Consider the following 12,381-nt stretch of genomic DNA (forward strand, 5'->3'; position numbering starts at 1 on the left):
GGCAATCGAAGGCCTAGTCTGGATCTCAAATGACACCCTACGACCTATATATTGCCTTACTTTTGACCAAGGCCCAAAGTGCTCTGGTCAAAAGTAGTGCACTATATATAGGGAATAGAGTGCCATTTGGGATGCACCCCTTGTCTGTGGTCACAAGTGATTTCAGTTTATGGTAGGGACAGAAAAGAGAGAAAAAGAAAAGCTCTAGAGAGACTTTATTAATGGACACAATATGATTCATGTTTTTGCTGATGGCAGCTATTTGGCAGAAAGGTCTGTCTACTGACAGTGATAGGTGGATGTTTCTACCAACTAAACTTAGTTGAATCCTGACTGACTGCAAGTCGCTCTGGGTAAGAGTATCTGCTAATTGACTCAACTAAAGCATGTCATGTAGGATAATGTTATGGCACACAGTACGCTGTAAAGAATTTCTTGGCATCACCATATAAAACACATTATTATTCATTGTCTCTAGTATTAAGTCCGAATGTGCAGGAGTGAGGATCATTTACAAGTGCATATCATGAATGCTTTAGGATGGTTCTATGTGTGTGTGTGTGTGTGTGTGTGTGTGTGTGTGTGTGTGTGTGTGTGTGTGAGTGTTTGTGTGTGTGTGTGGGCACATATATGTTAGACTGTGTCTCTAGAGGATCTTACCGGGCTATGACAGGTCAGAGAGTAATCGTCTGCTCTCTCACACTGGGAATCACACTCCACACACACCGAGCCGTTGGCATACTCACGCACCTCCCTGAAAACCAGAGATGGAGAGAGGGGAGGGGGGGCGGAACACGAGGAAGGGATGGAGAGAGGGGGCGAGAGAGTGTGTGAGAGAGAGGGGGGGAAACCAAGGGAGGTAGAGGAAGATGAAGGGAGGTAGGGGGAGACGGAAGAAAGGAGGAGAGAGGCAGGGGGAAGGAGAGAGGGGGGAGAGAGAAGGAGGGAGGGGGGAAGATAGAGGGAGAGAGGAAGATAGAGGGAGAGAGAGGGATGCAGAGGGGGGAGGAGAGAGGGGGGAGAGAGAAGGAGGGAGGAGGGGGAAGATAGAGGGAGAGAGAGGGAGAGAGAGGGATAGAGAGGGAGAGAGGGGGGGAGAGAGAAGGAGGGAGGAGGGGGAAGATAGAGGGAGAGAGAGGGATAGAGAGGGGAGAGGGGGAGAGGGGGGGAGAGAGAAGGAGGGAGGAGGGGGAAGATAGATGGAGAGAGAGGGATAGAGAGGGATAGAGAGGGAGAGAGGAGGGGAGAGAGAAGGAGGGGGAAGATAGAGGGAGAGAGAGGGATAGAGAGGGATAGAGAGGGAGATAGAAGGCGGGAGGAGGGGGAAGATAGAGGGAGAGAGAGGGATAGAGAGGGAGAGAGGGGGGAGAGAAGGAGGGAGGAGGGGGAAGATAGGAGAGAGAGGGATAGAGAGGGAGAGAGGTGGGAGAGAGAAGGAGGGAAGAGGGGGAAGATAGAGGGAGAGAGAGGGATAGAGAGGGATAGAGAGGGAGAGAGGGGGGAGAGGGAAGGAGGGAGGAGGGGGAAGATAGAGGGAGAGAGAGGGATAGAGAGGGATAGAGAGGGAGAGAGGAGGGGAGAGAGAAGGAGGGGGAAGATAGAGGGAGAGAGAGGGATAGAGAGGGATAGAGAGGGAGAGAGAGGGAGAGAGAGGGAGAGAGAGTGAGAGAGAGAGAGGGAGAGAGAGTGAGAGAGAGGGAGAGAGAGGGAGAGAGAGGGAGAGAGAAGGAGGGAGGAGGGGGAAGATAGATGGAGAGAGAGGGAGAGAGAGGGAGAGAGAAGGAGGGAGGAGGGGGAAGATAGAGGGAGAGAGAGGGAGAGAGAAGGAGAGAGAAGGAGGGAGGAGGGGGAGAGAGTGAGAGAGAGGGAGAGAGAGGGAGAGAGAGTGAGAGAGAGGGAGAGAGAGTGAGAGAGAGGGAGAGAGAGGGAGAGAGAGGGAGAGAGAAGGAGGGAGGAGGGGGAAGATAGATGGAGAGAGAGGGAGAGAGAGGGAGAGAGAAGGAGGGAGGAGGGGGAAGATAGAGGGAGAGAGAGGGAGAGAGAAGGAGAGAGAAGGAGGGAGGAGGGGGAGGATAGAGGGAGAGAGAGGGAGAGAGAAGGAGGAAGATAGAGGGAGAGAGAGGGAGAGAGAAGGAAGGAGGAGGGGGAAGATAGAGGGGAGAGAGAGGGAGAGAGAGGGAGAGAGAAGGTGGGAGGAGGGGGAAGATAGAGGGAGAGAGAGGGAGGGAGGAGGGGGAAGATAGAGGGATAGAGAGGGAGGGAGGAGGGGGAAGATAGAGGGAGAGAGAGGGAGAGAGAGGGAGAGAGAAGGAGGGAGGAGGGGAAAGATAGAGGGAGAGAGAGAGGGAGAGAGGGGGAGAGAGAAGGAGGGAGGAGGGGGAAGATAGAGGGAGAGAGAGGGATAGAGAGGGAGAGAGGGGGGGAGAGGGGGGGAGAGAGAAGGAGGGAGGAGGGGGAAGATAGATGGAGAGAGAGGGATAGAGAGGGATAGAGAGGGAGAGAGGAGGGGAGAGAGAAGGAGGGGGAAGATAGAGGGAGAGAGAGGGATAGAGAGGGATAGAGAGGGAGATAGAAGGCGGGAGGAGGGGGAAGATAGAGGGAGAGAGAGGGATAGAGAGGGAGAGAGGGGGGGAGAGAGAAGGAGGGAGGAGGGGGAAGATAGGAGAGAGAGGGATAGAGAGGGAGAGAGGTGGGAGAGAGAAGGAGGGAAGAGGGGGAAGATAGAGGGAGAGAGAGGGATAGAGAGGGATAGAGAGGGAGAGAGGGGGGAGAGGGAAGGAGGGAGGAGGGGGAAGACAGAGGGAGAGAGAGGGATAGAGAGGGATAGAGAGGGAGAGAGGGGGGGAGAGAGAAGGAGGGAGGAGGGGGAAGATAGAGGAAGAGAGAGGGAGAGAGAGGGAGAGAGGAGGGGGAAGAGAGAGGGAGAGAGAGGGGGAGAGAGTGAGAGAGAGGGAGAGAGAGGGAGAGAGAGTGAGAGAGAGGGAGAGAGAGGGAGAGAGAGGGAGAGAGAAGGAGGGAGGAGGGGGAAGATAGATGGAGAGAGAGGGAGAGAGAAGGAGGGAGGAGGGGGAAGATAGAGGGAGAGAGAGGGAGAGAGAAGGAGAGAGAAGGAGGGAGGAGGGGGAGGATAGAGGGAGAGAGAGGGAGAGAGAAGGAGGAAGATAGAGGGAGAGAGAGGGAGAGAGAAGGAGGGAGGAGGGGGAAGATAGAGGGAGAGAGAGGGAGAGAGAGGGAGAGAGAAGGAGGGAGGAGGGGGAAGATAGAGGGAGAGAGAGGGAGGGAGGAGGCGGAAGATAGAGGGATAGAGAGGGAGGGAGGAGGGGGAAGATAGAGGGAGAGAGAGGGAGAGAGAGGGAGAGAGAAGGAGGGAGGAGGGGAAAGATAGAGGGAGAGAGAGGGAGAGAGAGGGAGAGAGAAGGAGGGAGGAGGGGAAAGATAGAGGGAGAGAGAGAGAGAGAGGGAGAGAGAAGGAAGGAGAAGGAGGGAGGAGGGGAAGATAGAGGGAGAGAGAGGGAGAGAGAAGGAGGGAGGAGGGGGAAGATAGAGGGAGAGAGAGGGAGAGAGGAGGGAGGATGGGGAAGATAGAACGAGAGAGAAGGAGAGAGAAGGAGGGAGAAGATATTGGGAGAGAGGAGGGAGAAGGGGGAAGATAGAGGGAGAGAGAAGGAGGGAGGAGGGGGAAGATAGAGGGAGAGAGAAGGAGGGAGGAGGGGGAAGATAGAGGGAGAGAGAAGGAGGGAAGAGGGGGAAGATAGAGGGAGAGAGAAGGAGGGAGGAGGGGAAGAGAGGGAGAGAGAAGGAGAGAGGGGGGAGAGAGAAGGAGGGAGGAGGGGGAAGTGAGAAAAAAAAAGAAGTGTGTCAGATACAGACTCTACAGGAAGGGAGGCGAGCTGTGCTCCACTGTGCTCCACTGTGCTCCTCAGTGCTCCACTGTGCTCCTCAGTGCTCCACTGTGCTCCTCAGTGCTCCACTGTGCTCCTCAGTGCTCCACTGTGCTCCTCAGTGCTCCACTGTGCTCCACTGTGCTCCACTGTGCTCCTCAGTACTCCACTGTGCTCCACTGGCTCTGTTTAGAGGAATAGCTGGAGGAGTTTCATGGTCTCAGGCACTGCAGTCACTGTCCTGTGGTACACCCACTCTTCCACTGTGTATACTGTACACGACTAGAAACAGCCTGCTACGATGGCTGACATAAAACCTGGACATGAGCCTAGACTATTGCAGATGGATGGAAATTAAATGAGAACTGAAAACTGACAAAATGAATGGGTTTGTCTAACATTGTACCCTATTACCGATATAGAGCATATAATCCCCATAGGTAGTGGTCAAAAGCAGTGCACTAAAAAGGGAATTTGGGCTCTATTTCGGATGTAACCAATGTCTTTTGCCTGAATTACAAAAAGAAACACATACTACATACAGTTTTTAGTCAAAGACAATAATTCAACAACAGTGACAAAAAGCTGAACCTTCAATGATCCATTACATCATACATTTCTTAAAAGTCAATCAATCACCTTCATCAATGTCAACATTAGTTGAGACAGCTAAATAGTTAGATAAATATTGAACCAATAGCTACCTGGACTATCTGCATTGGCCCCTTTTCCACATATGCTGCTGCTGTCTTTATCCTTCCTGTTGCTTGAACCCTACCTATGTGTACATATCACCCTCAATGACCTCGTATCCCAGCACATAGACTCGCTACTGGTACGCTGCTGCTGTCTTTATCCTTCCTGTTGCTTGAACCCTACCTATGTGTACATATCACCCTCAATGACCTCGTATCCCAGCACATAGACTCGCTACTGGTACGCTGCTGCTGTCTTTATCCTTCCTGTTGCTTGAACCCTACATATATGTACATATCACCCTCAATGACCTCGTATCCCAGCACATAGACTCGCTACTGGTACGCTGCTGCTGTCTTTATCCTTCCTGTTGCTTGAACCCTACCTATGTGTACATATCACCCTCAATGACCTCGTATCCCAGCACATAGACTCGCTACTGGTTCGCTGCTGCTGTCTTTATCCTTCCTGTTGCTTGAACCCTACCTATGTGTACATATCACCCTCAATGACCTCGTATCCCAGCACATAGACTCGCTACTGGTACCCTGGCAAGTTATCTTTACTAGGGTTATAATTTTTCTATTATCTCTCTCTCTGCATTATGGGGAAGGGCCGTAAGTAAGAATTTCACTGTTAGTCTACACCGGTTGGTTACGAAGCATGTGACTAATAATATTTTATTATAATTGATTTGAGGAAACAATCAATGTGTGGAGTGTGTGTATATGAGTGTGGAGTGGTGTGTGTGTGTGTTTGTGTGGAGTGGGGTGTGTGTGGTGTGTGTGTTTTATGTTTGTGTGGAGTGGGGTGTGTGTGGTGTGTGTGTGTGGCATGTGGTGTGTGTGTGGTGTGTGACGTGTGGCGTGCGGTGTGCGTGGCATGTGGTGTGTATGGCGTGCGGTGTGTGTGTTTGTATGTGTGTGTGTGTGTGGCGTGCGGTGTGTATGTGTGTTTATATGTGTGTAGGAGGTGGGCTTTTATATCTCGTTCTAATGTTTAATTTGGCGCTGAAGTCACTGGATGAAGTCATGGGCTCATTTAGCGTTGAGCATGCACTGCACATGCTGAGAATGTTCAATCTGATGTATTCCATTAAGTTACACTACACCCTCCAGCATCCAAGCTAATTATCGTGGCTGTATTGATACAATCACTTTGGTGTAGCATGGCTTTCCAACTAATGCTAACGGGTGTTCCATACTTTCAGAAATCAATTAACTAAAGTGGTGTCTTGTTCCTTTTTCACAACATTAAAATCAGAAGTCACTGGTGGGGCTTGAAAAGTCATTCACTAACAGACACAAAGTATAGCAAAGAGATTTAACATGGCACCCTTTAACAGTAATGTGAGGGATAGGACAGTGTGTGTGTGTGCCTTTAATACTAACAAGAGAAACTCTGGTGTACGCTGTGGGCAGACATGGATTCAAATACTATTTTAATTTTTTTGAATATTTCATCTGAGCATTACTGAGCTTGTCTGGGGCAATCGAAGCAATAGAATAATCGCAAAAAATGCAAACCCCACCCATCTGGCACTCAGGCTAAAGCAACTGCCTAAAAGTATTAGAAAGATTTCAAATGGTATTTGTACCCAAGTCTGGCTGGGACAACATGTGTGAGGAGTAAGTGAGTGTGATGTTTCCTCCCTCTGTTAAATAACAAGAGGAATACCTCCATGGGACCTGAAATCAAATTAGGATTAATTATGCTTTATCCGGTCAACACAATGCCATGCAGGGTGGCACGGGAGGTAGGTCTTTGTCTGGTAAAGCTATGATTTAAATGGTTATGGTTTAACATGTCCTTTATGTTAGCTTAGTCTCCCATGGTTCTCCATAGGGTTTAGCTTCTCTATTGCCATAAGTCTCTCTCAGTCTCTCAGTCTCTCAGTCTGTCTCTCTCTCAGTCTGTCTCTCTCTCAGTCTCTCTGTCTCACTCTCTCTCAGTATCTCAGTCTCTCTCTCTCTCTCTTTCTCTCTCTCTCAGGACGGAGGCACGTCAGTTACACAGCACTTAAAACCTCTGTTCTAACACAAGACCTGGAGGACAGAAGCAGACAATACCTCACTTCCTCACGGGAGGTCCAACCTAAATCTCCACTATAACAGTTGTACTTTGTGTCTGTGTCGTCATCTTTTCTAGCAAACCTGTTGTGCTGACTCAGTCACTCAAAATAGACAATTACCTTTAAGACAGAGACGTTAGGAAATGCAAAATATATGTTTTTCATTCGAGATAGTGCCCCACAGTGAACAAGACATTGTCTCAACCAGTCAAAAGTTTGGACCCACCTACTCATTCCAGGGTATTTCTTTATTTTTACTATTTTCTACAATGTAGAATAATATTGAAGACATCAAAATTATGAAATAACACATGAAAACATGTAATAACAAAAAAAGTGTTTTTATACTTGAGATCAAAGTAGCCACCCTTTGCCTTGATGACAGCTTTGTCCAATCTTGGCATTCTCTCAACCAGCTTCACCTTGAATGCTTTTCCAACATTCTTAAAGGAGTTCCCACATATGCTGAACACTTGCTGGCTGATTTTCCTTCACTCTGCAGTCCAACTCATCCCAAACCATCTCAGTTGGGTTGAGGTCGGTGATTGTGGAGGCCAGGTCATCTGATGCAGCACTCCATCACTCTCCTCCTTGGTCAAATAGCTCTTACACAGCCTGGAGGTGTGTTTTGGGTCATTGTCCTGTTGAATGATAGTCCCACCAAGTGCAAACCAGAGTGGGACAGTGGGAACCACACATGCGGAGATCATCCGTTCACCTACTCTGCATCTCACAAAGACACGGCGGTCAAATTTGTACTCATCAGACCAAAGGACAGATTTCCTCCAGTCTAATGTCCATTGTTTGTGTTTCTTGGCCCAAGCAAGTCTCTTCTTATTATTGGTGTTTAGTAGTGTTTTCTTTGCATCATTTCAACCATGAAGGCCTGATTCATACAGTCTCCTCCGAATAGTTGTGTCTGTTACTTGAACTCTGTGAAGCATTTATTTGCACTGCATTTTCTGAGGCTGGTAACTCGAATGAACTTATCCTCTAGAGCAGAGGTAACTCTGGGTCTTCCTTTCCTGTGGCGGTCCTCAAGAGAGACAGTTTCATCATAGCGCTTGATGGTTTTTGCGACTGCACTTGAAGAAACTTTCAAAGTTATTGACATTTTCCGTATAGACTGACCTTCATGTCTTAAATTAATAATGGACTGTTGTTTCTCTTTGCTTATTTGAGCTGTTCTTGCCATAATATGGACTTGGTCTTTTGCCAAAAAGGGTTATCTTCTGTACACCACCCCTACATTGTCACAACACAATTTATTGGCTCAAACGCATTAAGAAGGAAAGAAATTCCACAAATTAACTTTTAACAAGGCACACCTGTTAATTGATATGCATTCCTGGTGACTACCTCATGAAGATAGTTGAGAGAATGCCAAGAGTGTGCAAAGCTGTCATCAAGGCAAAGGGTGACAAAATATATTTGGATTTGTTTCACACTTTTTTGTTACTACATGATTCCATATGTGTTATTTCATAGTTTTGATGTCTTCACTGTTATTCTACAATGTAGAAAATAGTAAAAATAAAGAAAAACCCTTGAATCAGTAGGTGTCCAAACTTTTGACTGGTACTGTATATACAATATAAAACTATGTAGGGCTGGGCGATTTCGCCAACATATCATATCACAATATTGTTCTCTGAATTGTAAAAGTTCTACACATGTTTTATGAGTAGTGCATGACCTTTGATTGGAAACAAATGGTGGTTTTAATGGGCTTTCTCCATTCTGGTGGTTTAATACTCAACCAAACCAGGACAAAACTGACAGTGAAGTAGTCCAGTGTGTAGAACTTTTCATTTAATTCAGTACTGTATCAAAATATTGTTATAGACAGTGTTGTAAAAATCCATACCGGTATACCAGTACTCATGATGCATCGCCCAGCCCTAATACTATGGGGTAGTTTAACAGTACCAGACACAGTACCTGAATTTGAAAGTGGTTTTCATGGAGATTCTCCATTGAGCATCCTTTTTATTCCCAGATTTAGTCTATGTTCTGGAAACCACCCCTATGTGTTCTACAGTATGTGCATCTATGGTCTCAATAGACTTCAGTCGGTAGCGTCTCGTGGCTCTGTGATTGGTTAGTAGCATCTCTCGTGTTCCTTTGATTAGCCGAGCTCTGAGCGGTGGCGTGCAGACAGGCAGACAGGTAGGCAGAGCGTGGCCCCGTGTGCAAGCAGTGACTGTGACACGCAGTGACACGCCTAACCCCCCTGCCCTGCGCCTCTCCTCTCTCGTCTGGCGTACCTCTCCAAACTGGCCTCACGTTTCTCGACTACGAAGGGCCCCGATGGCTGCCTGGGCCTAGAGCCAGTCAGTCTGCAAGGCAAACCAAGGATCCATGTCTGTCTCTAATGTGGTGTACACCAGCCATAGACATAGAACCGCTCTTCTATTCCTACACCACACTGGAGTTTAGCTTTGTCTTTAGTCTGGCTTACGGTTGAGATGGTGACATTTAACTGTTATTAACTGTTATTGCCATTGGAAAACAGACTTTTAAACAATTTATTAGAGAGGATTTTACAGGAAAACAACAACAACAACATAGACAATGTAGCAACAATATTTTAAATCGTGCAGGAAATACAAACCCATAACCAATCCCACTAATCACCATATAAGTACACTCCCTCAGACCCCTCCATGTTGTCTCATGTCTCATACTAACACTAACACTACTGTGTGTGTGTGTGTGTGTGTGTGTGTGTGTGTGTGTGTGTGTGTGTGTGTGTGTGTGTGTGTGTGTGTGTGTGTGTGTGTGTGTGTGTGTGTGTGTGTGTGTGTGTGAGAGAGTGTGTGAGTGTGTGAGTGTGTGTGTGTGAGTGTGTTAGTGTGTGAGTGTGTGTGTGTGTGTGTGCTTCTGTCTCACATATTGTAACATCTCTACTCTGTAAATCCACACTGCAGCAGATGAAAACAACCTTAATCTTATCTCCCCTGTTATTTACTCACCGGAGGGTTTTGTTGTGGTGGTTTATACTTCAGGTATGAAGTGCTGTGTCTGACCTGGCCTCATCCCTGCCTGCGTCCCAAATGGCACCAAAATCCATATATAGTGCACTACTTTGAAACAGAACCCCATGGGCCCTGGTTAAAAGTAGTGTAACTATATAGTAACTTTATAGAGAATAGGGTGCCATTTGGGAGGCAGACCATCTTTCAGACAAACACACATCTATTTTTCTCTGATATTTGAGAAACAAGTAAGTTCATTCTTGGTCCATTATTGCAGTATCTTACTATCTTTCACAGGAGCCTGTAGATTGTGTTTACACCGTGTTTTCTCCCGTTCAGGGATTACCGGGATGAACGAGGGAAGAGATTGGTGTCTACACAGACAGTAGTTATATTGTACACTTACTGGTCTGCTGAACAGGTAATACATAGTACTACTGAAAGAAAATCACTATATAGAACAACTATTCTGTACATCCTTTCATATACAAGTCATACTCGTTCTCAGACCTAAAAGACCTAAAACAAAAGTACTTTCACTGAGGTAAAAGAGTTGTTAGTTTGACAGCTGTATTTCTCTTTATCTTCATGCATATTGAGAGTGATACTGTCATCATGTAATTATGTTACACTGTCAAGTGTCTACAGTATCCGTCATTATGTGACAGTGGTATATGTAACTCACCCTTCATAGAGGTTGCAGGTGTCCACACAGATGCTTCCCCGGCTGAAGTAGCGACAGGCCAGGCACTGGTCTGGTCCCGGCCCCCAGCAGCCAGCGTCCGAACACAGAGGGTCACACACCATCCGCTCAGTAGCTGAGAAACACAGGAATACAGGTTAAGACTAGGGTTAGGGTCAACAGGAGCATGACAGGGTTAGGTACTTGACAATATTGATCTTTTGTTATTGGGAAGGATATGGGTGGAGCCATTGGCTACGAAAATTACAACTTTTCTTTTTCAAGGCTACTGTGTTAATCTGAGGCCAGTCAGTCAAACAGTGGTTTCAACTCTCCTCTCTCTCTTCCAGGTCCATCTGAGGGAGGGTGGATCAATGTTCACATGTTAATCGTCTATATTGTACTGTCCGTGTTTCTGCCATCTGCAAAAGGTCATGCCAGCCAGACACACCATGCAGGTCTATGTCAAAGCCCCTTTCTTAGAAGTTCATGGTGAAATTAGAGCATTAGAGCATCTAACAAGGTAGAGCTGAAGCAGAAAGGGAGAGACATGTCCCACCATGCAGGTCTATCTCAAAGATCCTTTGTTAGAAGTGGAAGTGTATGGTGATGTGATTCCGGGAATCCTGGTTGGAAGATTTACGGAATCAAGAAGGAATAAGCAGGAAATCCAGTGATTTTCTGGAAAACCTGGGAATTTGGGGGAAAGATAATTGATTTTTGCAACCCTAATCTGTCTGTAGAGTGCTAAGGTAGAGAGGGAGACGGACAGGTGGGTCTGTGAGAGGAGACCGACTGTGGAGCTGGATGTGGAGCAGGCTGGAGTTGTGTTCTCCCATTACACTGTAATAGTGTTAACCAAACAGTGACAGGGTTAAATTAGCTTCAGTAACAGCTGGATGTACAAGCTAACTGTGATGACGAATGACAAGACAAGAAAAAGAGGGTGAAAAAACAAAGAAATAAAGTTGAAAATAAGCCCTAAACTCTTGTCATTATCTTTTCAGCATCAGCAGATTCTGGCAAAGATAATGATTAAGGCGGCTTTTAGTCCAACTGTCCCTCTGTGCAGGAAACAGGCTCTCTGTACTCAACTACCACTACAGTAGGAGCAGCCTCCTATCTGTGCAGTGAGATCTCTCTCCAGCTCGGTTTATAATATTATATGCTTGCTACATTGTCTCTCGTGACAGACTGTTAAAATGTAGAAGCCCGCCATCGGACACTTCAGATTCATTTCTAGGTTCCAAGATTGTTACCCAACATTGCACACAGCATTGTGAGAAGTCGAGGGTCTATGGGGTGAGGGCTACTATTTCATACAACGGTTATGTCCCAAATGGTACCCTTCTACCAATATAGTGCACTGCTGTTGACCAGGGCCCTATATGCCATTGTCAAAAATAGTGCACTACGTAGCGAATAGGGTACCATTTGGGACATGTCAGAAGTGATTTCCATTGTGCCTGCAGCAGGATGCAATTTCTGGCAGGTCCACAGCAGCAGAGAGCAACAGGCTGTCTGGCCTGGCCTAGTTCAGCTCTTCACTGCTCTGCTCTGCCACTGGCTCCGTACTGGATTCCCCTCCCCATCGGAACAGCATAAAGAGACTGCATGTGTTTGTTAGGCACCAGAGACGGAGCTGACAGAACTACAGTCACAATCATTGCACCCTCACTTTGAGGTTCAGGCCAGATGTAAGCCAGGGGGCATTCTGTGGTTTGGTGTCATGTCCAGAATGGTTACACATTTTGAAAACAAGAAGCAATATAGTGAGAGAGAGAGCGACGGGGGGGATAGAGAGAGGAAGAGAGAGTGTGTTAGAGAGGGGGGGAAAGGAACAAATTGAAAAAAGTGCTTGTGAGGGCAGAGCATGAAAGCATTGAGATCCGTGTGATACAAAAGCATCTCTGTTCCAGTTCCAAGGCCTCACTTTGTGCTTCAGAGCCGAAGGTAACCAGGCCAGGAAAGAGAAACAGAGATAGGGAGACAAAAGACAGAGAGAGAGAGAGAGAGAGAGAGAGAGAGAGAGAGAGAGAGAGAGAGAAAGAGACAGAGAGACAGAGACAGAGA

General features: G+C 47.2%; 1 protein-coding gene across 2 annotated transcripts in view; it reads right to left on the bottom strand.

Annotated features, from left to right (window-relative positions):
• The window catches only part of LOC135519282 (receptor tyrosine-protein kinase erbB-4-like), a 540,414-nt gene that overhangs the window by 109,029 nt on the left and 419,004 nt on the right, over positions 1-12,381 (bottom strand). For both annotated transcript variants that reach the window (XM_064944424.1, XM_064944423.1), the window contains exons 13-14: positions 10,312-10,444; positions 661-754 (exon numbers count right to left, since the gene is read on the bottom strand). In XM_064944424.1, coding sequence (XP_064800496.1) covers positions 661-754; positions 10,312-10,444 — 227 coding nt within the window. The remainder of the gene's footprint in view (positions 1-660; positions 755-10,311; positions 10,445-12,381) is intronic.

This window comes from Oncorhynchus masou, chromosome 29 (genome assembly GCF_036934945.1).
Source record: "Oncorhynchus masou masou isolate Uvic2021 chromosome 29, UVic_Omas_1.1, whole genome shotgun sequence".
Taxonomy (NCBI): Eukaryota; Metazoa; Chordata; class Actinopteri; order Salmoniformes; family Salmonidae; genus Oncorhynchus; species Oncorhynchus masou.